Source organism: Tetrao urogallus (genome assembly GCF_951394365.1).
Source record: "Tetrao urogallus genome assembly, chromosome: 8".
NCBI classification, from domain to species: Eukaryota; Metazoa; Chordata; class Aves; order Galliformes; family Phasianidae; genus Tetrao; species Tetrao urogallus.
Genome location: NC_136821.1, coordinates 9,335,400 through 9,362,087, shown reverse-complemented (window position 1 = coordinate 9,362,087; position 26,688 = coordinate 9,335,400). Strand labels below are relative to the sequence as shown.

Sequence of the window (26,688 nt, the reverse complement as noted above, 5' to 3'; positions counted from 1 at the left end):
ACCTGGTAAATGCAAGTCACTTCCAGATGATGATATTCTCAATGTAAGCTGTAACTGAAAGCCTTCTGATCCCAGTACTTTCTGGCCAAAACAAATGTTTGGATAGCAAATACAGTAATAGCTTTTGGAAATGAGACACCCTTTCATATGACAGGAAGTCAGATTTTTACTCCTCCATACATAGCTTTGCTTAACTACTTACTTTATTTGTTAGGATGGCCTCTGATTCTCCTGTTAATTTATTTTGTCATTGAAATTTCTATAAGGTTTCAAACACGAAACTAAACTCAGGAAAACATGGATTTAACATGTGCTTGTCCATTTGTGGCCAGATTGCTGGTAACATCAAGCACTTGACAGCATGTCTCATGTCTGGCAAAGAGCATCACACCACTATTTCTAGGGATCCAACTGATTCTCCTTTCACTTTTGAGAATTAACATGTGTACTGCAGCTGGAGTTCAATCCGTACAGTTGATAACTCTTTCTATAAGCATTTTGTACTTCATTTGGCTTAAGCAGAGAGTTCAGGTACCTTCAGTAGATTTGGAATCTATGCTAAAATTTATGACTACCCATTGTGCCAGATCTGCACAAAGTTCCTCAGTATGAAAAGCCATGATGACTAGGAGGTGGTCAGACCCAAATGGAATAGAAAATACCTCAGGAAGATTATGGGGGCTCGATGTATGTTTTGGAGTTCAGGCATCTTTTACTTTGTAATGCTCCAACTGGCACTACGTTTCTGATGCAGAGAGTAGTGATTCAGACTCCCTTCCTGGCCTGATGCACAGTGTGTTAATGACCTGCCTGCACATGTCTGCAAAACCACCTAGGTACAGATTCGAAGTAACGTGGTGTGTTTTATGAGGTGTAATTTTAACATCCTGTCTTCTATCCCAAGGCTCACAAAATGCCTAAAAAGCTTTTGATTATGAGGAGATGTCTCTAACTTCCAGCATGTTTTGTGTTTGCGTGTGGTTTCAAATGACTTGACTTTCTATATCTCCTGCAGCTACGTAACTGTCCTTATGAAAATGTCATTCCTTTTATGTTTTACCGGGCAAAGTTTAAAGCATCTGATTCTGCATGATCTGAAGTACAGATGCTGTTTAATAACAGATATAAAATTGTGAGTTCTTTCTGATTGCCGTGTGAATTAAAAGAAATAATGGTAGTGTAACATAACCGGGACCATATTTTGGGCAGCAAACAAAGGAGAAAGTGAAGCTCCTCATCCAGCTGGCTGACAGCTTTGTAGAAAAGGGACATATACACGCCACTGAAATCAGGAAGTGGGTCACCACCGTTGACAAACGCTACCGTGACTTCTCTCTCAGGATGGGGAAATACCGCTACTCCCTGGAGAAAGCCCTTGGAATCAATACAGAGGTACTGTAAGTCCATGTCCTTCTGAGATTTTGTACCAGATCTGAAAGTCACAGAGGGAAAAGAAGGCCGTGAAATGAGTGTTGCAAGTTATCATGTGTATATTAGAACCACTTAAAATCTAGTCGGCCTCAGGACTGCTTTTTCTGATGAGAAAAAGGTTTTTTGTGACTTACTGGTGGTAGGAGGAGGAGTCAGATGGAGATCAGAGAGAATTTCTGTACAACTGCTTGCTCTGTTCTCCAGGAGACTATCCAGCTACTGTGAAGGCAGGGAGAACATATTATTTGAATAAAAGTCTGTATTAATTTTAGCATAAACCATAGATATTACTTCCATGCCATTGTGTTGAATTAGACCCAGGCTTTGACTGTAAGTTTCCATTCTCTCATCCTTTAACTGAATGTAAAATTGGTCACCAACCTCCTAACCTCTGCTAGGTGAAATAGAGCAATACAAGACTAACAAAAATAAGAACCTCATGCTATTTCCTGGCCGCAAAAACACTTAAAAACCTGCTGATCAGTCACCCTCAAAGTAAAGTATCAAAGATGAATCAATTCCCTCACACCCTCGAGATAAATGTGCTCTTCCTTGTTGAGTTTCTGGTTTAAACAGTTACTGACCGCTTCCTTTTATCCCTTCTTATGCATTTAATCTCACAACCATGATGCATTTTACACAACAGTAGATTACAATGGACTTAAAGTCTGCTCTGTTACTGCTTTTAGGATAACAAGGACCTCGAACTAGATATTATTCCAGCAAGTCTGTCAGACCGGGAGGTAAAGCTGCGAGATGCAAATCATGAAGTCAATGAAGAAAAAAGAAAGTCAGCCAGAAAGAAAGAGTATGTCCCAAAACTCCCTGAGAGTGCCATGACACATTATCTAAAAGTGATTCTGTGATATCTGCATGACTAGAATGGGATGACAGCCCATTCTTTCCAGCTGTGGAGCTCTTGAGATATATGTACAGTTGTTGAGCAAAAGCTGTGACTTGTAGGCAAGAGAATCTCAGAACATACAGTTTGACTTTCTTTTGGTTTTGATCAGAGGTTACTTCTAGAAAGGGAAAGGAATGAGATGAGCACTTTGATCAGAGTTTGGTACCACTGAGATACTTCACTGTCATGATTTCTTTCTGGCTGTATGTGACAGCTACAATGAACATGGTGACTTTCTCATCTCTCTGAAGTAGTCAGTACCATTTCTCCTTCAGAAGGCAGTGGTACACTTGGTCCTTCAACGGCACATTTTCAAAACATTGAGCATTTGAACTTTGGGACACCCAGCTTGAGATACTACAAATGTGGTTGCTGGAGTTCCCATTGGTTTGGATACCAAGTTGTAGCCTTCTCAAATTAGCTGTGTCTGCCAATCCTCAGTGTTGCTGCTGAAATTCATGTTTCAGGGTGGCTTACGATTGCATAGTAGTGAAGTTACAGGACTTGTTGAGGAATCTCAACTCTTTTTTTCATGGAAAAAAATTACTGAAAATCAGCTGGCTATTTAAGTTTGGCACGTAGACAGTAAATCACTCCTCAGTTTGCAAAAATACAACTGATTAGAATTTTATGCAGAAAAGTTGTTTAAAAAATAACCCTACAAGGAACTAGAGTATTAACTGATATTTATTTTGTTGAACTGAATGGTGCAAAGTGAAGCAGCTGAAGGTTTAGAGTGGAAGTCCATTGATTCATTAAAGACAACAGGAAGATGCTGTGTTTTCTCTTCATTACATTGCTTGTAATGTTCAGCACACCTGAAATACTTTCTTTTTCCAGATTCATTATGGCTGAACTTCTTCAGACAGAAAAAGCTTATGTCAGGGACTTACATGAATGTTTAGAGGTAAGTTACAGCCTGGAGAGTGCCCAGTACTTTTAGGAAGGGCATGGTATCCTTTGCATTGGTGGTGTGACAGTACCCACCATTAGTGCCTGGCCACAGGGCCATGTCCTACTGGCGGTGGGAGCTGAGTGGGAGTGGAGGGAGCCTGTCACCCCATAGCAGAATTACACGCTGTGCTCCCCATGTATACCTCTAAAGTCTGCTCTTCTGGGGACACCTGATGTGCCTTGAATTGCAAAGCTGTGCTCATCCTGCACAGAGTAAGAGCAATGTCCTGGAATTCAGTAAAGAGCAGTTTGTGCATTGACCTGAAATTTGTTGGATTCTAGGCTTTTTTCAGTCATGCAGCATTTCCTTAAGAATTTAAATCTCTTACTTTGGATCATCTCAAACTAGAGATTGCCTCAAGCTAGAGGAAGAGCTGGATTTGTACAGTCAAATACTTACCTAGCTCTTCAACGAGGTAGTTCTGAAGGAGACAGTGATATTCAGGGCAAAAGGCATGCATTTTTAGTGAAATCTGTCAGCTTTCATATTCCTGCAGTTTCAAATAGATTTTTATGTGTCTAATGCTACTGAAGTGGCAAATCCAGTTTATCTTTCAATTGTTTCTGCCTGCAGTTCTTGGACAACATCAGTTGGACAGCAAGGACAGGTGCTGTTGACATGTTTTTGCTTTGTCTCAGACAACTTCTCAGCTTTAGCACTTTGAATTTCTCTGGAGAGCTTTTTGTGACACTGGAACATCTGTTTTTTTTACCTTATTTGTTTAATCTCAAAGTGCGTAGTTCCCTTGTCAGCCCATACCTTTGGCAGCAAAACAAGGATATCTATTCTTTTGCACTGCATTTGTTCTCAAAGGTAAGATTTGCTGATGTCTTCCAGACTTACCTTTGGGAAATGACAAGTGGAGTGGAAGAAATACCCGCTGGGATCCTTAATAAAGAACACATCATCTTTGGCAATATTCAGGAGATATATGACTTCCATAACAAGTAAGTTTTCCTAATATTTTTGTTGATGTTTACTGACTAAGGAAACTAAAGGCATGTGTATACTTATACATCTATGTGGTGTCAGCTGTGAATGCCTGCAGTACAATGCACATCAGAATGCAAAGTAATTGATCCAAATATGCAAAATAATATTTGATGCCTTGTTTTGTTTATTTTTACAAAAATGAATTGCATCTTTGTTTAAACTTTGCCTATAGTTGATTAGCAGTGTTGAAGTCGTATTACACCAATGGTTTGTAGTCCTATAAGTGCTTTTCATCTCACAGCACAGTATTTGTGCTTTGCAAAAGAATAGGACTCTGAGACAGCAGGCCTTCAGTTTTACAGTTGGTGAAATGAGATCTTGGTGGATGCACCTAAGTTTTATCGCTTCTGGTGCAGAAGCACATAAGGAGTGATCTTTTTGAAGATTCACTGCCTGGTTCTTCCATATCAGTTTGTTTTCCTAAACACAATGACTTCTACTAAGGATTGTTACATTTTCCTTGTAGTTGAGTGGGGCACGGTTGTGCTCAAATAGCAAAGCATGCCTTGGCAAGGACACAGTTTCTCCATTGGCAGCACACTTGATTAGCCTTGTAATCAAGATACAACTACCAATCATTAACACTGATCTCACTGGTCATTTTGCTTCTCTTGGGTATTTGATTGTAACTAATGACATTGGTGTCTTCTTTTTTCAGCATTTTCCTGAAAGAACTCGAGAAATATGAGCAACTGCCTGAGGATGTGGGTCACTGCTTTGTCACCTGGGTAATGAAGCAGCTGCTTTTCTTTATTTACTCAAATTAATTCCTCTGGCACAGATGGAAATGAGCTGAGAATTGGTGCAAAGGTTATTCCTTGGTGACAAGGTCTGTAACAAGAACTGCTTCCTCCTTAGCTCTCACCTTCCTTAGCTTTTCTCTTGAGCAGTAGTGTGAAGGCTTTCTGGAGACCTGTTCTTCATCCTGCACTGACCTAACACAGTGCCTAAATCTGCTGATTTAACAACCAGTTTAAAAGGATTTTGTCAAACCAAATGTCTATTTAGGGGTGACATTAGTTCCTTTGCAAAGGGCCCTGAGAGGAAGAAATCATCATCTACTCTCCTTAGTCATGCTTGAGACCTTTACAGAGGCATGAACATCTTCTTTTATCATCATTTTCCTTCAGAAATTAGTGTCAGACTGTTGAGCCACTGTACTCTCTCATTCCATTACCCACTGCCAGGAAAATTTCCAACGGGGCTTTGAAATCTTGATGCTAAGAGTCTTCATGGGCACAGGAGGTTACAGTAGTTTATCTGTATGAAAACCATTCTCTTTTCAAGAAGTTTGCCAGACAAGTCAGCCATCTTCATGTTTTCATTGCTGGTTTTATTTGTGTTATAAAGCTGAGAATTAAAATTTTTGAAGTCATTATAAAACATTTTCATTTACCAAAACAATGAGCATGCTTGAGTGGTTTCAAATGGGCTTTTGATTTCAAAAGATGGCATAAATACTGATTAAATTGATTCAGAAATATTATTTACAATGAAGAAGTTTATATATTTATGAAAGATGGAAACATTTACATATAATTCTGTGCAAAATCTTCACTTTCAAGATTGTACCACATCATCTCAGCAAGAGTACATGTTCAGCGCTGTGTGTGCTTATAGGCATACACACAATACTGCGTGCCTAATTGCAAGGTCTTGTTATTTAGATACTTGCTATAGAAAACGTTACACTAATCAGAGAGGTCCATCCTCCTCTCCCCGAGACCCACACTGAATAAATACAAAGCTGCTGTAAGGCAGAACAACACAGATGCTTTTAATTTCCTCTTAAAAATAAATAAATTAGGAAATGAAATGCAAAACTCTCTTAGCACAACATAAAGTTTGAGCTGTTAAAGTCTGAACCCAGGTAGGAGTGGCAAGTTTGAGCCAACCATCACAGATCTGAGCCTGAAATCATAAGTGTTGGCTCCAGCTTGCTTGAGCTGGGCGAGCTCTTGCTCAGGGTTTCCACACTGGCTTTATCTGCAAATAGGTGTTAGAGTCAACACTTCATGACTGGGGTTTGAGACCTTCTGACATTCAGATACAATCTGTGCAACCTCATCAGGGCTCTCAGAAATTATTTTTCATCTGGATTAAAGTTCTAGGTTTCCTTCCGTTACAAGTGTTTAAAAAAAAAGCTTCCCATAGCTGTTATACGGTGCACCTCATTCCCTCAGAACTGCTCAGGTAAGGTATGAACTGCTGCTAAGTATTAATTCATAATTCTCACATTGCTTTAGGGTTTTATCACTTGTGTTTGTCCTGGAGAGCCTTAATGAGAGACTGTGAGGGTAGAAAAAAATCTTATCTTGCTTTTCCCTTGATGTTTGTTTTCGCAGGCAGATAAATTTCAGATGTATGTCACCTACTGCAAAAACAAGCCTGACTCCAGCCAGCTCATCCTGGAACATGCAGGGACTTTCTTTGATGTAAGCAGCTATTGCCGTTTTTCTTCTGCACACATACCACAACTGAAACACCTTATCTTTACATCTGAGCAACAGATTCCTTTTGGTGCCTTGGCATTTGGGTTTTCCATTCTGCTGCAGATACCACATGCTGTGAAAACTGATGGGCTGCAGTATGATATGTGATCTTCATCAATGTGGCAATGCGCTTTTAGCAGAGACCAGCATTCTTATAGGAGCCTTCATGCATTTTTCAGACCAAATCACTTCTAAAGATCTGGTTTAGATATACTTTCTGCTTCCAGGTATAGTGGTAAAATGAAAAGCAAATCCTATTATATTTTATGACCAGAAATCCAAAACAAGATCCTGTCCACCAGTTCTACAAATCTTACCCACTTGAGTAACTTTTGCTTCATTGTGCTGGTAAAGGAGACCACTGCTTGCTAATTGCAAGCAGTCTCCTTTACAAGTTTCCCTTACAAATGCTACACCTGGTAATAAACATTTGCAGGCTCTAATCCTGGTTTTATAGACCGCTTTCCCTCTGATTTTTAGAGCCTCATTCATTTTCCCTTGCTTATCTGTTAGCTTATAGCTTTAGGTAATTGTTTTCCTGGGGGAAAAAAAAAAAAAAAGAAAGGAAAAAAAAAAAAGAAGAAAAAAAGGAAAAAAAAGAAACACTTCATGTCTTTCTTCCAAAGCACTGAAAATCCTTTTACAAATGTAACCTCTCAGCAGGATCCAACCTGTAATGTGGTTGGCAGCTGACACGAATCAGCTCCTCTGGGTTTAGTCTATGTCAGTGATCAGAGCGTTTCAATTAAACACAGAAAGAGCTCAAGTGAGCCTGAAGAGATTTTTTTTTTTTTTCCTTATTACTGATTTAAGCAGAATTGAACCGAAATGGATTTTCCAGGAGGTGGCGCTTGAGCCTGTTGAATGGTTTGTAATGGTGGTGGAGAAGTGATGGAGGGGTGAGATCCTTAGGGGTGCCAAGGTGTTTCTTCTGCTAAGATTTTCCACTCTAGTTCTATGTATGGGCTAGAAACCTTCCTGATGTTGCTTAAGAGCAACACTTGCAGAGTGCTCCTGCAGTTTGAATGGCCAAAGGAGACACCACAGTGTTCATTAGTTAGCATCTAGTGTTTTGCAGGAGGTTATGTTTTCCTTTCACTGGTGGGAATTGTGGAGGGCTACTCTGTAGTGCCTATGTAAAAAGGGAATGCAGATTATTGCCAAAAACTCCTGTAGGCTCTCAGACCAAGTGACTAAGGTAGTGCAGAGTAATGGCAGATCCTTCTAATCTTCACCTTAGAGTAGCAGTGGTCAAATGGCAGGATGGCTTTCTTTTTTTCCCAAACGTGGAATTTCCCAAAACACCCTGATGAAGAGAGAATTAGCTAGAATAATGCCCCTCAGCATGAAGCCTGCTTGAAAATCTTCCCAGATTGCTTAAACCATCATATAAAGGCAGGTTTGAGATGAAAATAAACAGTCCCAGCAGTCTGATTGAACTCATAAAGTCCATGGAAAAGGTTTGGCTGCAGGGCTCATTTCAAGGGTTAGCTCATTAGGGGAAGGAGCAAAGATAAGTGATGTATCTCATTTGAAACTGTGAAGAGAATTAGCAACAGTGCTTTTGGAGCTGGGATGTTCTGAGAACTTGCCTAGTTTATTCTATAGCTGTATTCTAAGATAAAGATGGCTGTTTTCCCTCCCTACAGATCTTGCTGTGCTTATAAACTTTCCAAACTAAAATTTACCCTCTCGCTGCAGATAAGTCTCATCTTTTCCCATAGTATCAGGAGATAGCCTGGCAGAGGGCAAGGAATCCTGGTCTGTTCTGCTTCAGCACACAGCCTGCCCCTATAGGGCACCAGGGATAAGAGCATCCTTTAGATGGCCAAATGTGTGCAATAGCATCTCGTGGGATTGTCAAAGTGGAACCAGCTGCAGGAGGCAGCTGGGCCTTTTGCTGGACCTCACTGTGTATCAATGTCTCCGGAAGTTCACAATCACAATCACAGTGATCAAAACAGGCATTTTGGCTGAGATTCAGAAATATTCTGTGCTATCAGAGGTATCATAAGAATCTCTCCTGGCCCCAGCTGCCACCTCGGAGCACAACAGGTCTGTCAACCCTGCTGCTCCCATGTGGATATTTCAGCTACCGCAGGGCTTTTGGATGGCACTAGATTCTTATGTTTAGACAGCTAAACTGCACCCAACTTGTGCAATTTAATTTCATCTTTAATTTCGTTTATTTAATTCGAAATTTAATTTCGTCTCTTTATTTTAATTGAACGTTAAAACTCTGCTTTCAGCCCTCATATCTGAGAGGAACCAATTGACTTGACAGATAAGTCATATATAAATTAAAGCCTGTGTAGCTTGCTTAGCATAGCATCAGCTAAACTTGCGGAGTGCTCCTGCAGTTTGAATGGCCAAAGGAGACACCACAGCTTGTTGCCAACTTCTCTGGAACCACATTTCTCACTGCATGTGAGCTGGAAGAGAGTTAAAAAGCTACAGAGAGATACAGAGCTGAAGTTCTGGGTGGTTCTGTCTCACTGGGGGTTAACAATTTTCCGTAACTGATTGTTGCTTTTATCTCTTCTAGGAAATTCAGCAAAGGCATGGTCTGGCCAACTCTATCTCTTCTTATTTAATCAAGCCTGTCCAGAGGATCACAAAATACCAACTCCTCCTGAAGGTACCTTAGTGAGCTGACCAAATTGGGTCATGCAGAGCAGCTCGCAGTTGTAATGAGTTAAATTCCAATGCAGTGACAACTCTGTGCCTTACACCAGGTTACTGCAATGACAGGCTTACTACAGCCTTGTGAGTATCTCAGCAAGCCTGCAGAGAACAACCAAAGCTCCCGGGATGGCCTATGCATGCTCTCAGTCCTCACCCCTCTGGGCTGCTCCTCAGAACCTCCTTCGAGAAGGAGCTCACCCACCCTGGGTGTAATGCAGCCTGCACTGTGCTGAGGGGCTGCTGGAGGCCTGCTCCCAGCTGGATAACTGCCCAGAAACCCTCTGAGTGAGCTCCCATTCGAGGGCACCTCACTGTCTTGCTTCTTAGTTATTTCCATTCAATCCCTGTTATTTGCAAGCATCCACAGTGGGTGCAGTCCAGCTTTATTCTGTCACTGTTAGTGACATGGTTGCAATGTTGCAGTCTACATACCAAAAACATGGTCTAAGATAAAGCCAGCATGTTGGTCAGTTTGCTTACAGGTGTTCTGCATTGCTTCTTAGGAACTGCTTACCTGCTGTGAGGAAGGCAAAGGGGAACTCAAGGATGGTCTGGAAGTGATGCTCAGTGTCCCCAAGAAAGCTAATGATGCAATGCATGTCAGCATGCTGGAAGGTACAGATGGGTGCCTGGGGCAGAAAAGGACCTTAGGAGTGAATTAAGCCTTCTTGTACCTTGTTTAGAAAGTTAGCACAGATTGACTGTAGCAGTCCTGTTGGCTGATCATCATTTTCAGGTAGCTCTTATGTATACATGTAGTTAGTATATGTTTATATACATACATATTTATTTGCTGAAAATTTTCCTACATAATGAAACAAAAAACCCCTCTGAAACTATTTCTATAGCTGTAATCATGGCTGCAATGATTATTACATTACAATGATTAAAACATTGCACTGGAAGAGTCTGCCCAGAGAGGTGGTAGAGGCACCATTCCTGGGCATGTTCAAGAACTGTGGATATGTGACACTGAGGACATGATTTAGTGGACAGTATTTCTAGCTGGTGAATAGTTGAGCTAGATGATCTTAGAGGTCTTCTCCAACCTTACTGTTTCTATGACTTCTAAATACTATCTCAATATTTCGAAAGAAGAAGTTCTGGTTTTTTGAGTCAAAACATCTTGTGGTTCAAAACATCGGTGAAATCAGCCTAAAGATTAATAATAAATAAATAAAATAACCGATCATAAAGCATTTCAAAATTACAGGGGGAAAAAAAAAAGAGTTGCCCAAAAGTTAAGCCTTTCACTGACTTTTTGATATGTGGAGTATTTCTGAAATTTGAACATTTTAATCAGGACAGTAATGATTTATTGTCTCTAAAGCATTTTCTTGGCAAAAAAAAAAAAAAAAAAAAGAAAAAAGATTTTATGTCTAGCTTGGGTCAGAAAAAAAAAACCAAAAAAAGGTACCTAAGCAGCACAGGAAGTCCAGGTGATTACAATTGCTTGGGTGTGAATTGATCCAGTGTGGGTCAGAATGTACTGAGGATGATTTTCACTGTGGTTTTCCAGTATAGCTCTTGAGTAACTTGTTCCCTTGAGATGAGTAGCACCATGTGATAGTAGAAAAATAGCCTCTGGTAGGATAATTATGTCATGGCAGTGGGCAAACAAAAGCAAAAAAATAATTTCTCTGGGGCAGGAGGTGCCCATAAATGTCTTTTATGAATATAAAGAAGAGAAAGACCCTTTTACTGCAAGTCTTCCTTGCTCTGATGTTCCTGAGCATTACTGGCACCAAGAACTAATACTATGTTAGGTGTTAACCAGTGTGTTTTGTGTTCTCTATTTAGGGTTTGATGAGAATCTAGATGTCCAGGGAGAGCTGATTCTTCAGGATTCCTTCCAAGTGTGGGATCCCAAATCACTCATTCGGAAAGGCCGTGAGAGGCATTTGTTTCTCTTTGAAATCTCTTTGGTGTTTAGCAAGGAGATCAAAGATTCTTCAGGACACACAAAGTATGTTTACAAGAACAAGTTACTGGTAGGTGTGGCTGAAGAGAAATAATGTGGTTGTTGCATTTCTTGAGGTAGAGTTTGGGAGATGGTGTATGTGTCCCCACATTGGGTGGGAATATTCACGCCACCTGAAAGGGCTGGCCCTGGGACCGGTGGGAGGCTAAACCTGCAGTGAGTCTGGAAGTGTTTGGGACAGTGAGATGTGATGAGTGTGTGGAAAACGCAACAAGGATCAGTCAAACCATTCGCTCTTCTTTGCCACCCCGTGATGATTTTCTGTGCCTTCTATCCTGCATTCCCTGCTTGCCCCTATAAATGTAAAGTTTTCTCAACTCCTGAGGCTTAACCTGTATGAAATCTCTCATCATCTTTCCTCCACACTAGACCTCAGAACTGGGAGTGACTGAACATGTTGAAGGAGATCCCTGTAAATTTGCCTTGTGGTCTGGACGAACACCATCCTCAGACAATAAAACAGTGCTAAAAGTAAGTCTTTTCGCACTTGTTTTCTTTGCCTTTACAGCTGCTAGTTGAGGCCTCAGGAGCCTTAAAGTGAAAGGTCAGTTTCTCCCCTCCTCATTGCTTCCATGTCTGTGGTGGGGTCAAGCTTGCATGAGGAGCAATTTGATTCCAAGACCACAGTATGAAAGAAGACAGTGCAGTTATGCAGCCTTGCTGAAATAGCATCTCTTGCAATCCAGGTTGAGCAGCTGTATGCTGATGCAAGGCACATCTCAGGGTGTTGGACTGGGAGGTGTAATTCTCTTAGTCCTATGCTGCTGGGCATATCAGCAGTCAATAATTTCCTCAACCCTCCAGAGCTGAAAGCCATTTCAGCCAAGTGAGTTTCTAATGAAGAATTTGTGTTGTAGTTATTTTGTCTGAGGAAATCCCAGCTGTGCACTGATAACCTATTTCCCCTTCACATAGCATGCTGCATTACTAGCATTAAATATATCCAGAGCTTAGCTGCTTTGCTATTGCTTGCCAAGTAGGTCTGGTAAAATACCCTCAGTTCTCCTGGGGTTCCCAGGTATTCCAGTAGTTGGTGCAATACAGCAGAGAGGAAAAAGTTAATTATGCATTTTCATCAGCCAATCAGTATTCTTCAGAGGAGGTGATATACTGGGAATTTGATAAAGTGTCTGTCCTTCTGCCTTGTGGAACTTTAGGCATCAAGTATTGAAACAAAGCAGGAATGGATCAAAAATATCCGAGAAGTCATCCAAGAAAGAATTATCCATCTGAAAGGAGCTCTGAAAGAGCCAATTCAGCTCCCCAAGACACCAGCAAAGCAGCGAAACAACAGTAGAAGGTAACCTCAGTCGCTGCACACAACATGAAGTCACTAGAGATTTGTAAAATGATAGCAATGTATTGTTTGTGGGTTTTTTACTGGATTCATTTGTGTTTTCTGACCATAGTTAAAAGCAGTTTTCATCATCCTTGCTTGTTTTATGTTATCTTGGCAAAAGTAGCTTTTCCATGATGTTCATACAAAGGTCTTTAGTACTCTAAAGTATTGGAGAGAAATGTACAGTAAAAACTTCTTCAGAGTCTAAGGTTATGTTTCTTTCCCAAAGTAGAATTTACTTTTTCAGATTTGAGTATTAACAGATTTTTTTTTTCCTATGTGGTGTTTTAAACTGTTTGACAACTAAAATCACAGCTCATTGTGACATTCTATTACCAGAGTGGAGTATCTGTGCTTTGTCATGAAATATGAAATTCACTTCAGCCTGGGAGGAAATATTAAATTGTTTTGGTCAATCCCAGATGAAACAGAAATTATATAAAGGCACAGTTTTTTTGTTGTCAAGCTGGTGTTCCCAAAAGCCATTTGTAATTGGAGCATCTCCCCTTCCTCGTCAAATGTTATCATGCAGCCATTTACTGTGGGCTGTATTACTGAGATTTTCAAAGAGAGAGCAAGTAAGGCTACCAGCAAGAGCCTGACCTAGGCTCTACACTGTCATTATTCACGTTTTTTTGGATATCTTCTTTGTTAATACTAAATTCCAGAAAAAGTGATTCTCGTGAGACGAGAAATGGCCCTTCCTTTTGTGCCACACACAGCTTCTGCTTGCTGCATGGTTTTGGTGAAGGCAGAAATCTAATTCAAGGAAAAAATGCTACTTGACACCCTCATTACAGAGCTATTTCTGAACACCAGCATTTTCTGTGCTGTAAATATGCAGGGAACCACTAGCCTGTTTCCAGCAACTAAGGTTGTGATTACATGCTAATCCCAACCCTACGGCTGAGGGTGACATCATTCTAAATTAGGAGTTACGCAGCAGCATGGGCTGTATCAGCAGGGTAATTTTAGCACAAAGCCAACTCTGGCACGCTGACTCTGCACTTCTCAAATCCACCTATAAAGTTATGCACATTACAAGGTGTTTCGTTAAGTAAGCACAGTCATTTCGCTGTTATTTCTTTTGCAGAGATGGAGTAGATGATGCAGACAGCCAAGGAGATGGAAGCAGTCAACCTGACACGATTTCCATTGCATCCAGGACATCACAGAATACAGTGGACAGCGATAAGGTAGGACTGGAACGTGAAAATATGCTGCAGCTAATTGTCTCCCAAAACATGTAAGTGAAAAGCAGAATAGAAGACATAATATATAGCAACCTGTCTTTTACTGAGTCGAAAGTTGTATTCTCTGAGGCAAGGCTATTAAAATCCAGTCTCTTTCTAGATGCTCATCAGTACTGCTGTTTTACATGGTAACGTCTCTTTTGCTGCAAGTCTTTTGAAGTTGAATTGGCTCTGAAGAAATACAGCCCAGAGCAATCTTTTTTTCCTTAGTAAAACTTGCCTTGTGGGATCCATCTTCTGAATCAGCAAATGGTTATGTTCCATGTTTACCCTCTGAGCTATAATCACTACTTTGTTGGAGGGAATACAGGTGCATTAATATGGCAAAATTGGGATCCTGGCTGGTACCTTGAGAGTCTGGGAGACCTACTCTTTCCAGAGACTGTGATTTTGGATCCCATCCTCACAGACATATGGAGGAACATATGGATGGCCCCAAGACATGCGACATTCTGTTGGAATGCTGCATGCTGTTGGCATGTATGTAGTCCCTGTTTCATGTGTCAGATGGTCTAAGTCCAGATTCTCCTCTATTAGGAGGCCTGACTCAAATTTGTCACCCTGATACTTCCAGCTGTGGCCTTCAGCTGAATTAGCAGCTGGTAGTCAGAGTAAATGGGCTATTAGTAAGAGCTTACTTCAAATATGATTATGAGTTTTGTCAAATGTAATAAGAATATCCACATTCTCTTCCTGTGTTGCTGTGAAACTATATTGAATTTGCAAAAGAATGAATTCTGCAGAATCATTTTGGATTTATCTGCTTGTCAGGCCTTTAATTATGCTGCCACTTTCTCAGGATAGAAGGGTATTTTCTCAAACTCAGAATTTGTGTTCATGGTCAGAAAGTTCACAAACACTTTTCTGTGCAGTGGCTATTTTGAAAGCTGAACTCAGAGGAATTATTAGGAGTTAACTGAGTTAACTGCAAATAAATCACCTGTTGTATTTAACTTATTTATCTTAAAAGCATGTTTCCATGTTGTTGCTTCTTTTTGTTTGTTTTTGACTAGCAATGTGCATTAGAAAAGTATTACTCCAAAGGACACCATAATGCATGCAAATACTTTGTCTGATGCAGAATAAATACGTTCTTACGTCTTTAATCCACGTGGACTCACCCTGCTTTTCCATGTTTTTCACATTTATCATTCCTGAAAGAGGCCCTGGCTTAGGAGATTTGAGTTTATGCTTAATTTTACGCACAAGATTTGCTGATTTGCCTCAAGACCGTTGACTCAGTTGCATGAGTTATAGTAGCAGGCAAGGTCTGGGTAAGTCACTCCTCACTGAGTGCTGTAGCTGCAGACAAGATCTGTAGTGCAAACAACAACAGGGACAGTTGGGCTCTACCTTGAAAGGCAGCCCATCATGGCAACAGCTGCTTTCAGGATGCAAGGCTGGGAAGGGTTGTAGGAATTCCTACACAATGATCTTGTCTGAATTGAAAGGCAAAGGCATGCAGGAGGTAAACTGGGAAACAAATCACACAGGCAAAAATTTGTTACCACCGGGGAAAGGCTAAATTAGCACAAGGGTTGGATCATCTTACTTTTTTAAGATGGATCTGTTCACTTGCTGATGTAAGGCTGTTTGTATTCATGTATCTGTATGTACTTTTACTGAACAGAAGCAAATTCTAGTGTACAGTTAAAGCTTAAATATAGATGTATGTGCTTTGTTGAATCTGAGTAACTAGTGTAGCATCCTCCAACAGAGAGGCAGCTCTTGCTAAAGCCCCTTTCATACTGTCACAGATGCTAGTGCCAGCAAGCTGTGGAGAATTCAGTCCCTAGAGTGCTGCATTGCCAGGTCTTTGCTCCAAGGAAAGCAAACTTTCCACATTCCTTGACAATTCTCTCAGTTTTCTACATAGCGTTACCCCAGTTAATGACAGATGGAGCTGTGTTTGTACTTCCCATGGAAACAGCATGGAGGCATCTTGCCTTCACTCTCAGCACAGATATAAGTTTTTATAACATACACTGCAATTAACCTGTGTGGTTCTGATAACAGCACTGATAGGTGAAGTATTCAGCAAATAGGAATTTTCCTATCTCTCGAACTGCAGCTTTGTTAGAAGAGTTATTCCCAAAAGTTCTAAATCAGACTTTGAGTGACTGCCCTGAGTGCCCCTGATATCTCCATCCAGAGGAGCCAGAAGAAACTTCCTTCCTACCTTTAACAAGACCCAGCTGTTCAGAGCCTCACTAACAAGGACAGGCAAAGAGCCTGGCAGTGCCAGCAGTGTGCCAGGCTGAGAGCAGAGTGATCTTGCACTAGGAACACCGAGGTATTAACTCACAGGTTGCATCTGAGAGCACACTGCATTGCTTATTTGTTTGGATTATGAATTTGGGCAGGCAAGAATTCTTCCAAACATTATGTTTGTAACAAAATGCTATGCAGGATACAGATGAGAATGCAGAGCAGCTTTTTTTACATTGAAGGTAATTTCTCTGAGCTGTAACTTTTGTTTTTTCATTAAATACCAGATCTGTAGCTCTGCACCATTGTGAAAGAGATAACATGTAAAATGCTGTGAATTTGTCTGTATGCAATCTGTAACCTAAAATATCTCATGGCTTGAAAAACAATTATTTGGATTTTCCTTTGGGAGAAAGTATTATAAAGAGGGAAAAAGTTGGTTCATGAACGTGACTTGGTGTTAAAGAATCAGCAGATAACAAATACTATTAGAGTAAGTGTAATTTCCATTGAGCAGCCATGTCAGCTTGTAGGGAACCTCCTACGCAAAAACTTCATCTTCTTCCAAAAGGCAGACCAGACAGCTTTTGTACAGCATACCCTCTTCAATGTGCTATTAAAAACCATTCCTTCAGGAGAAATCCTCACCTTATTCAGCTCACAGCAGACAGGATTTCAATCTTTGTATTTGGATTCAAAGCAGTGGGGAACTGCATAAAGAAAATGTTAGCATGCAGGGCATCCTCATTTGTTAAGCCCATTGATCTATTGGCTGTAAAACAGCTGGTCCTGGCGATACTGATCCATCTTCTAATAGCTCCTTTTTTGTCAGCTTTTGTAGTATGCTGAGGAGAGCTGCTCTTGTTTCTCCGGGTTGTTTTTGGATGTAGAAAAAAGCACTGAAATGTGAACAGAAAAGTTTTTACTCTCTAAAAATAAACATACATGATCTACTTTTATCTCTTCCATTAGATACTGGACTCAGTTCATCTTTCAGAAGTCATGAGACTGAGATCTTGACCTCTTCTGCATTGGTGGTATTATATAAAAACTGAGAATAAACGCTTTTTGATTGGAGGTAATTAGTATGAGGGGAGCTTTTTGAGTTAAGGCTTCTAGAACAAATCATTTACAAGTGGGTTTTCTTTTCTCTAAAGGCTTCAAATCAAGGCAAAACAGCCTTCTCCCTTTGATATCATTGCTTAAGCAGAAATTAGGATCTGATGCACGTAGTACTACTTCACATTGTTACAAAGGAAGCTAAGGTACCAAGAATCCAGGCTCTCTTCCCTCCTTAAAAATCTATCATTTCTAAGAGTCACAATGCATGCCATTAGAGGTATTCATTCTCAGTTCCTTGGAAGTTTCTAAATCATACAGTTACGAGGAGCAACTTGATCCTCTGTACTCTTCTTTGATGCTACTGATCCATTTGGGCTTGAGTTCTGTAGAGCTGTACACCAACGTAGAGTCACAGAATCACAGAATCACAGAATCACCCGGGTTGGAAGGGACCTCAAGGATCATGTAGTTCCAACCCCCCTGCCTAGCAGGGCCACCAAACATACACATTTAGATCAGGTTGCCCAGGACCCCGTCCAACCTGGCCTTGAACACGTCCAAGGACGGGGCATCCACAACCTCCCTGGGCAGCCCGTTCCAGGGCCTAACCACTCTCCTCGTAAAGAACTTCCCCCTAACATCCAACCTAAATCTTCCCTCCTTCAACTTGGATCCATTTCCCCTAGTCCTGCTATTGTCAGCCCTTATGAAGAGTTTACTCCCCTCCTGGGTGTAGGTTCCCTTCAGGTATTGATAGGCTGCAATGAGGTCGCCCCGCAGCCTTCTCTTCTCCAGGCTGAACAAGCCCAACTCCCTCAGCCTGTCCTCATAGGGGAGGTGCTCTAGCCCCCTGATCATCTTAGTCACCCTCCTCTGGACCCTTTCCAAAATCTCCATGTCTTTCTTGTACTGAGGGCTCCACACCTGGACACAGTACTCCAGATGGGGCCTCACAAGAGCCGAGTAGAGAGGGACAATCACTTCCCTGTTCCTGCTGACCACCCCTCTCCTGATGGAGCCCAGGATCCCATTTGCCTTTCGAGCTGCCAGAGCGCACTGCTGGCTCATGTTGAGTCTCTCGTCCATCAGGACCCCCAGGTCCTTCTCTGCCGAGCTGCTCTCAAGGACCACTCCTCCCAGCTTGTACGGGTGCCTGGGGTTCTTCCGGCCCAAATGCAAAACCTTGCACTTTGCCGTGTTGAACCTCATTAGGTTCACCCGAGCCCAGCTTTCCAGCCTGTCGAGGTCCCTCTGAATGGCATCCCTTCCTTCCACCGTATCAACCGCACCACTCAGCTTGGTGTCGTCAGCAAACTTGCTGAGGGTGCACTCAATTCCCTCATCGATGTCATTGATAAAGATGTTAAAGAGCACCGGTCCCAAGACAGACCCTTGGGGGACACCACTTGTTACCGGCCTCCACCTGGACATAGAGCCATTGACCATCACCCTCTGTCTGCGGCCTTTCAACCAATTGCTTATCCATCGGGTCGTCCACCCATCAAATCCACTTCCCTCCAATTTGGAGATGAGGATGTGGTGGGGGACCATGTCAAAGGCCTTGCTCAGGTCCAGGAAAATGACATCGGTCGCCTTCCCTTCGTCCACCAATGCCGTCACTCCATCATAGAAGGCCACAAGATTAGTTAGGCATGACCTTCCTTTGGTGAAGCCGTGCTGGCTGTCTCGGATCACATGCTCATTCTTTATGTGATCGAGCATGTTGTCCAGGAGGATCTGTTCCATGATTTTCCCAGGCACGGAGGTGAGACTCACCGGCCTGTAGTTCCCCGGGTCCTCCCTGCTCCCCTTCTTGTATATGGGAGTGACGTGACCCTTCCTCCAGTCGTCCGGGACCTCACCTGACAGCCACGACTTCTCAAATATGATGGAGAGCGGCTCGGCAACCACCTCAGCCAGCTCCTTCAGGACCCTGGGATGCACGCCATCCGGCCCCATAGACTTATATTCATTCAGTCTAAGGAGGCACTGTCGGACTTGCTCTGCCCTTACAGTGGGGAGGGATTTACCTCCTTGGTCCCCACATAGAGGTTTGGGGATGCAGGGCTCAGGGACGTGAAAAAGACTAGAATCCTGGCCACCAGTGAAGACCGAGGTGAAGAATTCATTCAGCACCTCAGCTTTTTCTTCATCTGTTGAAGCCAGTTCTCCTTTTAAATTTACCAAAGTAGGTACACCCGTTTTGGCCTGTCTCTTCTGGCCAATGTACCTGTAGAAGGTTTTCTTATTGTTTTTCACATCCCTTGCCAAGTTCAGTTCTGCCTGCGCCTTGGCTTCCCTGATCCCACGTCTGCAAGTCCGGACAGCATCCCTGTACTCTTCCCAGGTGACACAGCCTTGTTTCCAGAGCTTGTACACCCCTTTCTTCGCCCTCAGTTCTCTCAGCAGGTCCTTGCTGAGCCATGCCGGTTTCCTACCTCGCCTGCCCACTTTCTTATTCAGAGGAATGGAGACCTCTTGTGCTTCCAGGAGGGCATCCTTGAAGAGCAGCCAGCTCTCCTCAACATCTTTGTCTTTGAGGGCGGCGCGCCAGGGGATCTTGGCCAGCAATCCATTGAGTAGCTTGAAGTCTGCTCTTCTAAAGTTCAGCGTCCTGATCCTGCTCTTTGCCAGGCCCACATCGCTTGAGATCACAAACTCAACCAAGGCGTGGTCGCTGGAGCCCAGGCAGCCTCCAACTTTGACACCTTTGATGATCTCCTCAGCGTTTGTGAGCAGCAGGTCCAGCAACGCTTCACCTCTGGTCGGTCTGTCCAATACCTGAACCAGAAAGCTATCGTCAATGGATTCCAAGAGCTTTCTGGAGCTCTTGCAGCTCGCCGTGTGGTTAGTCCTAGTCTAGGAGTCCTAGAATCATACAATCATTACAGGTGGAAAAGAACACCAAGATCTTCTAGTCCAACAGTCAACCCATAACCACCGTGCTGTCCTAAATAGGCAATAGTTCCAGGAAACACACCTTGTGTTAATGTGTGCTGACTTGAAAATAAATAAGAAGATAGCAAACAGAAATGCCCTCTCATTCACTATGGGTGGAAACCTCTTCTGTCCCTCACAAGGAGAATATAGGAGAAATCACTAAGTTTATTAGTTACCACTTTAACATTTGCAGTAAGAAGTGGTCAATCATTTCTTCCTAGCATAAATTAATTCAGGAATTAAGTTGTAAGCGTGCCTAAATCTGAAGTGGAAAAACTAAAGATCCCTCTCTAACGAGGCATCTTGCAAAGACGTGAAATATGGTGAGTAGGAAGTTTATAAATTCTTTCTTCTCTTATTTAATCTCAAACAAATGAAAACATTTGCCATAAAATAGTGAAATAATAATACTCCTTTAAAAAAAAAAATCCCAGTGAAGTCTTAAAATGAGAACACAAACATAAGGAAAACACATCTAAAAATATATATTATGTATATATGCCAAAATATATATATATGCCAATATAAAACATTATTTTGTCAAATACAGAAAATCCAAACACAGAACAGAAATTAGAGATTCACATTTTTGGAGGGGGAATTAAAGAAGTGGAGAAATTAAGACAATACCATAAGGCAAATGCAGACATTAATTAATTCTGCTAACAAGAGCATTCTTACTGAGCTGACAATTTAATTTCTACTTAGTTTCTCAGCAAGGGAACTGGCATAACAAGCAGATTAAAAAAAAGAAAAAGCATCTTGGTACTTAGTAATAGCAGGTTCCTGGGAAAGAGATGCCTTCCTGCTGCAGCAGAGGGGCTACACCAAGGGGTAAGAATCGCTCAGCACTGCTTAGATCAATGGAGGTATCACTCTGGACTGAAGCCTTTACAGAACTTGAGCAGTGGGACTGAATACAAATTAGCCCCTCAGCGGCACATTTCACTGTCAGTGTGGTTAATGGCTGCTGTATGCTGCAGTTGATGGAAGGAGGTTGTAAGGTGTGATAGAAATTCTGGCTGTAACAGAGGCAAGGGAAAGCACGATCATGAGAATATGGAGTTGGGAGGTAAGGCAGATAGTCACTTAAGTACAGTATTCAGTGTATTTCTTTAGACATCTTTGTCTTTTCTGGAGCCCAATAAAAGGTGATCTATACAGAGCTGTCTGACAGGTAAGGCTGGGCATTGACTTGCAGAGATTTCTCCCCCTGAATCATGTATTTTCTTCTCAGTAAATTGGGTTCAATTTAGCAATTGTGAGTTTCTGAAGGAGAAAGGCAGGGATCAATTTGGTCTCACTTATGGAGGTATAGTGGTTGTTCTGCAGTGATCCTATCTAGGCAAGTTACATTCTTATATCAGTAGTGCCTTGTCTGGAGTGCTGCTCCATTATAGTGGCTGATGAATCACGGTGCTGAGAGCAAAATTAGTGTAACAGAAAATGACTGCTGACTGTTAAGTGAGTTCTTCCTGTGAAGATATGATGGAGAAAAGAGAAGTGAGTTATGGTCCCGTTGAGTTCTTGCTGCCCTCACATGTGGAAATGGGAAGACATGATAGAAAGGGAGGTCCTGAGATAAAGCAATTTGGCACCGTAATTAACCTTCCTGAGTTCTCACTAGCTATAGTTGTTAATTCTTTGTAAGATACTGTCATGTAGGGGCAAAACGTTTATTTTATCAAGGAAATAAATTGTTCAGCCAGGAGCTGACATTTCTCCAGTGTTAATTTCTTCAGATTTCTTTAGGCTTTGGGAGCTGCCTCTGATGTCTTGCTCTACAGGGTCTGGCCTAAGCTCTGCTTTGGGATAACTTAATCTTTGGTTTGAGCACTTGTGGATTTCTAACTTACATAGCACAGGATCTTCAGCTCCCTTAGCACAGCTATCAGCACTGGCGCTGCCCACAGCAGAGACCTCGCAGGACAGACCTGGAGCTCTTGGCCTTTTGGTTTCTTTGAGAACTCTGAAAAAAATGCATTTGGGATTGGAGCCACATTTCAAAACAAGGGAAAAAGTAATTCTTTCCAGCTTTGGTTTTCAGCCAGGTCTGATCCTAGCTTGAATTATGTGTTATCTGTCTTTTCCATCAGCCGTTTCTAAATGTAACAAGTAGATAGATGATCAAGAGGTTTACCTCTGAGAAGTGACCTGTCAGAGGTCCAAGTGCTGCTGAGGGTAAGGACATTTGTTTTCTGTTGTTGCCGGCAAGTGTTCAGGGAGCAGAGGGTGGAGGGAGCTCTACAGGCAGGCTGTCTTGTTTCAGAGTTTTCTTAGAAAAGGTGTACGGATTCTCTTGAAAAGCATAGAAAAACATGAACAGCTCCTTTTGAAACAACATGAAATTTGTGCGTACTTCACGGTTTGCTCAGGGAACTTTGTCTGAAGTCCAAACCACACAGTGGAGCCTTATCCATTTCTTTTTGCACTGAGTGGCCGTACAACTTCCCCCACAACCAACCGAAACAATGGCACTGGATGAATTTCAGATCCCATTTTTTAATCCAGTAGCTGAACGTTAGCAAGAAATTTCCCAGAGATTTGAGTGCTTCATCCACCTTGGCTTCATCGCTGTGGAAATACAGCAATGCCAAAACAAAGGAAAGAATAAAGCACAAGCTTTTCAGGGCATTCTTTCTTTCTCCCCTCAAAAGACGTTTAAAGTGAGATGAATAGCATCATATTTTTAATCATATAACATTAAATAAGCTTTAATCCCAATGTGATTATTTCTAATGCACTTTGAAAACAAAAGAAAAAAATGCTGCCTACGGAGAGTTGCTGCCTATGGAGAGCCTGCTGACTCTGGAGCAGTCTGTAGTTTCATTTCATGGACAAAAGTGAATAAACACCTGGAAACCTGGAACATCAGTGGCATCCATGGGAACAGAAATCTTACTGCTCATTAACTGATATTCCCAGGAAGTAAGTTCATAAAAGGCATCTAAGAAATTTGCCATGTATTTTAAATATATTTCTGATGTTTCTGAAAGTGTCCTTGCACTTCAGTGGGACCTCTGCTCTAAAAATACTTGGACACAATTATGTCCCCAAAAGAAGGCTGTTCCTTCCAGTGTGTATGGTGTATGAACAATGGTGTATGAACAGTGTCTGCACTCATGGGTTTGTTTTCTTCAGTGCAGAACCAGCATATATTTCCTTAGTACCTCCCCTGTATTTTTAATTTGCCATTTTAAATAATGACAGATATGATATTTAAGGGCAATTTCTGTGGCTGTCCACTTGATATCTCCATTCCCTTCTTTTCAACAGCATGAAAATCAGATTCCATTGATGAACAAATTCCCCTTATAGGCACAAGGCACACAGCTAAAGGTTGTCTTAGCAGATATAACAGATATTCCAAATTCACTGAGAATGTGGTATCTCTCAAACACAGGATGTTTCTGAACGACGTGTGGTCCTGTTTTTTCAGCTCTAAAGTGAGACCAGACCAGTTGTTGCCTAACAACTGTGATTTTCAAAGAAACAAAATTTATTGCCATTCTTTTAAATTAAATTATATTAAATTATTGTAATAATAATAGAGTACCAATACTGGGCTATGGCCCAGGGCAGGTGAGATGATCCCTAAGGCTGCCTTGGGACTCACATCTAGTGATGTTGCACTGGCACTTTCTGAGACTTGCTATCTAAAAAGTCCATGATCCACTTTGTAAACAGCCCTGCTCTAGATGTGAAGCAAATTGTCTTGTTTCAGTGTCATACTGCTTTTGCAAATTTGTTGATAGAATACATTATAGTGACTAGATTTACATAGTCTCCCCAAAATGAGGACTTAGGAAGAAATGGAAGTGTCTATTGGTATTTTGGGGCTATCTTTAACCATTCTTGGACAGGCACTAGATTATAGAAGGTGGTAGGCTTAGAAAGAAGGGAGCAAACAGGATTCAGAACCTATTTAAAGGAGAGGATATATATTTATTTTTTTTTGCTTAATTTCTACATTTGTTGTAGTCATTAAGCAAGAAGTTGTTCCTCATCTAAACCTGATCATTCTCCTCCTGTACTTCCAAGTTGAGTTCATATTTATTTGTCCTCTTCTGTTGTTTTCAGTTGTTTCTGAGGTTTCATTCTGATGATTACAGTATGTTTGTTTGACTTGGCTGTACAACATTAAATATATCCCTCTTGAGGAACAGTAAGGGGTTTTTTGTTGGCATAGATTTTTTTTCCTTCTAGAATCCATCATTTTTGTATGGTTAATGCTTATTAGCTGTAGAGTGCCAGGTTTGTTCAAGGAATTTACAAAGTTCCTTGGAAAGGAAGAGTTCCAGCTATGAAGGTCTTAGAGGCACAACACAGAATAACTGTCAATAAAAGAAGAAAACACTGTGTGAGATCAGAAATTAGTGTTATGAACAGGTTTCTGTGCAACACTGTAGTGTTCCTTGATCAAAGACATTAGGAAACACTGGAGGTCATCTAAGTTCAAAGTTGATATCAGCAGGAGGTTTGATATTAGAAATAAAATTGTGAGGGAAGAGGACAAAGGGAAAGTGTTGCAAAACAACTTTGTCTTCATAAGAGATTGAGTCAGGGAAAACAGATCACAACCAATATTTGTAAGAACACCTTTGATTCAAGAGTGGAGAGTTGTGCTGGTGTGCAATAGCTCATAGGAATCTGTTCAAAAGATTGCATGCATCTCTTGCTAACCTACATATAAGAAAGATATCCAAAGCATCCCCATGCCTTGGTTTCCAATCACAGTGCTGCTGCTATTCAGACCAACTTTATTTTTTCTCTTTGTATCTTGCATTAATTTAAATACCACCAACAATCAAAATCAAACTTCCTCCAGTGTGCATGTGGGCGAGAAACAGAGGGGTGTGAAACGTATGGCACAACTCTACAGCCCCTTTTCTCCCCGGGTTCATTTTTCCTGACACTACAGCATCGCTTCCTGGCCGTACTTGCAAATAAACAATTATTGAAAGAACATGCCTGGACCACACATGCGTATTTTCCACTCTCATGGAGAAAAGCTGTCTGCCGGCTGGTTGTTATTTATTTTCACAAGAGGCAGTTGAGTTTGTTGTCATGTCTTGAGGGCACAGTCTCTTGAGGTGCTGAGCCTTCTCAGCTTGCCGAGGCTGCAGGAAGAATCAAGGGTGGGAACCAGCTGTGACCCACAGATCTCGGGCTTACGTTATAACTTTTAAAAGTTTTCCAGTGTTGATATTTGCTGTGTGATCTTGAGGAGTCAATAGAGGAGGACAGCAAGGGGTCTACCCAAGGGGAGGAACACTTTCCTTAACAAGAGCTTGTGATGTTCTTTTAAAAGTGAAGTTGCTAAATCATCAGTTAGAAATGTAAAAGCTATAGGGAGAGGGGAGAGAAGAAAGTAAATTGAAACACATGCAGGGAAAGTTCAGCTTTCTGGCTTGCTGCAGATAGTGCAGTGAGAGCTGATTTTCCTGTGAATTTAACGGATGTTCCTTAGATAGGCAAAAAAGCACCTTCTGTATCTGCTTCTCAGTTTAAATTGGAAAAAGCACTGTGCGACTGCTGGCTTTTGCCTTCACCCCTAGGCACCATGGATCTTCTGCTGTGCAGACAGTGCCCCAAGGCAGCCAGCAGCCTGCCCTGCTACTCTGCAGCACCCAATGTGCCCAGGTTATGAACCAAGCTACAATGGGTTATGAACCAGGCCTTCAAGTCTTTTGTTTTCTGGGAGAGAAAGTTCAGAACTGAGAAATGACTTCAAAAGCCTACTCTTTCTCAAGCTTACCACATTGCTCCTTTATGATCCTCTCTTTCTGTGATTGCCATGTGTTATTTATGAGCACTTGGAAACCCTTGCCCACAAAAAAGATAACATTGTTGAAGCTGAAATGCAATTAATTATGTGGTGCTACAAAGAGGCAGGAAGGGGATGAGGAGAGCTGTTGCACCAGGCTAGGCAGCTGCTAAGGTCAGAGATGCAAGGCAGAAAAGATAAGTCATTTGAAGAAATGGAAGAAAACAGGAAGAAATGTGAATTTTGTTCCACTGGGTCAGTGAAAGCACCTCGCTGTACACCAGCTGTATACCTGACCCTGAGCGTCAAATAGTTCCAGTCCTTCAAGAACCCATTGGCAGTTTGGGCTTTTGGTCCAGCAATATCATGACTGGCCCTCCAGTCTTTGAACAAACACTTTCAGTTGTTGTGAAAGATAAATGAATGAAAATAGTCCAGTAAAAGCTGGGCCAAAGCAGATGTCTTCTAAGCAAATATACAGTTCATTTTCCATCTGCTGATGCTCATTCTGTGGTTGATGTGAGGGAGAGCAGTGTGGCTGTGTGAGAGGAGAGCCAGGATATACATCCCAGGGTGCAAATCTAAAACAAAGCTATTTCCACAGCTCATTCACAAAACCTGGTATTTTAGTGATAGGAAAAACTGCTAAAATTAATCTTAATGAATGAGGGCTTTCTT

The 26,688-nt window shown here is 41.7% G+C and overlaps 1 protein-coding gene across 1 annotated transcript in view; it reads left to right on the top strand.

The window, feature by feature from the left end:
• Positions 1-26,688, top strand: part of KALRN (kalirin RhoGEF kinase) — a gene marked incomplete at both ends in the record, with an annotated part of 437,411 nt that overhangs the window by 311,352 nt on the left and 99,371 nt on the right. Inside the window, 12 exons of the mRNA XM_079539220.1 lie at positions 1,210-1,392; positions 2,121-2,239; positions 3,176-3,242; positions 4,128-4,237; positions 4,942-5,011; positions 6,629-6,718; positions 9,321-9,413; positions 9,964-10,075; positions 11,261-11,451; positions 11,811-11,912; positions 12,599-12,741; positions 13,874-13,976. Coding sequence (XP_079395346.1) covers positions 1,210-1,392; positions 2,121-2,239; positions 3,176-3,242; positions 4,128-4,237; positions 4,942-5,011; positions 6,629-6,718; positions 9,321-9,413; positions 9,964-10,075; positions 11,261-11,451; positions 11,811-11,912; positions 12,599-12,741; positions 13,874-13,976 — 1,383 coding nt within the window. The remainder of the gene's footprint in view (positions 1-1,209; positions 1,393-2,120; positions 2,240-3,175; positions 3,243-4,127; positions 4,238-4,941; positions 5,012-6,628; positions 6,719-9,320; positions 9,414-9,963; positions 10,076-11,260; positions 11,452-11,810; positions 11,913-12,598; positions 12,742-13,873; positions 13,977-26,688) is intronic.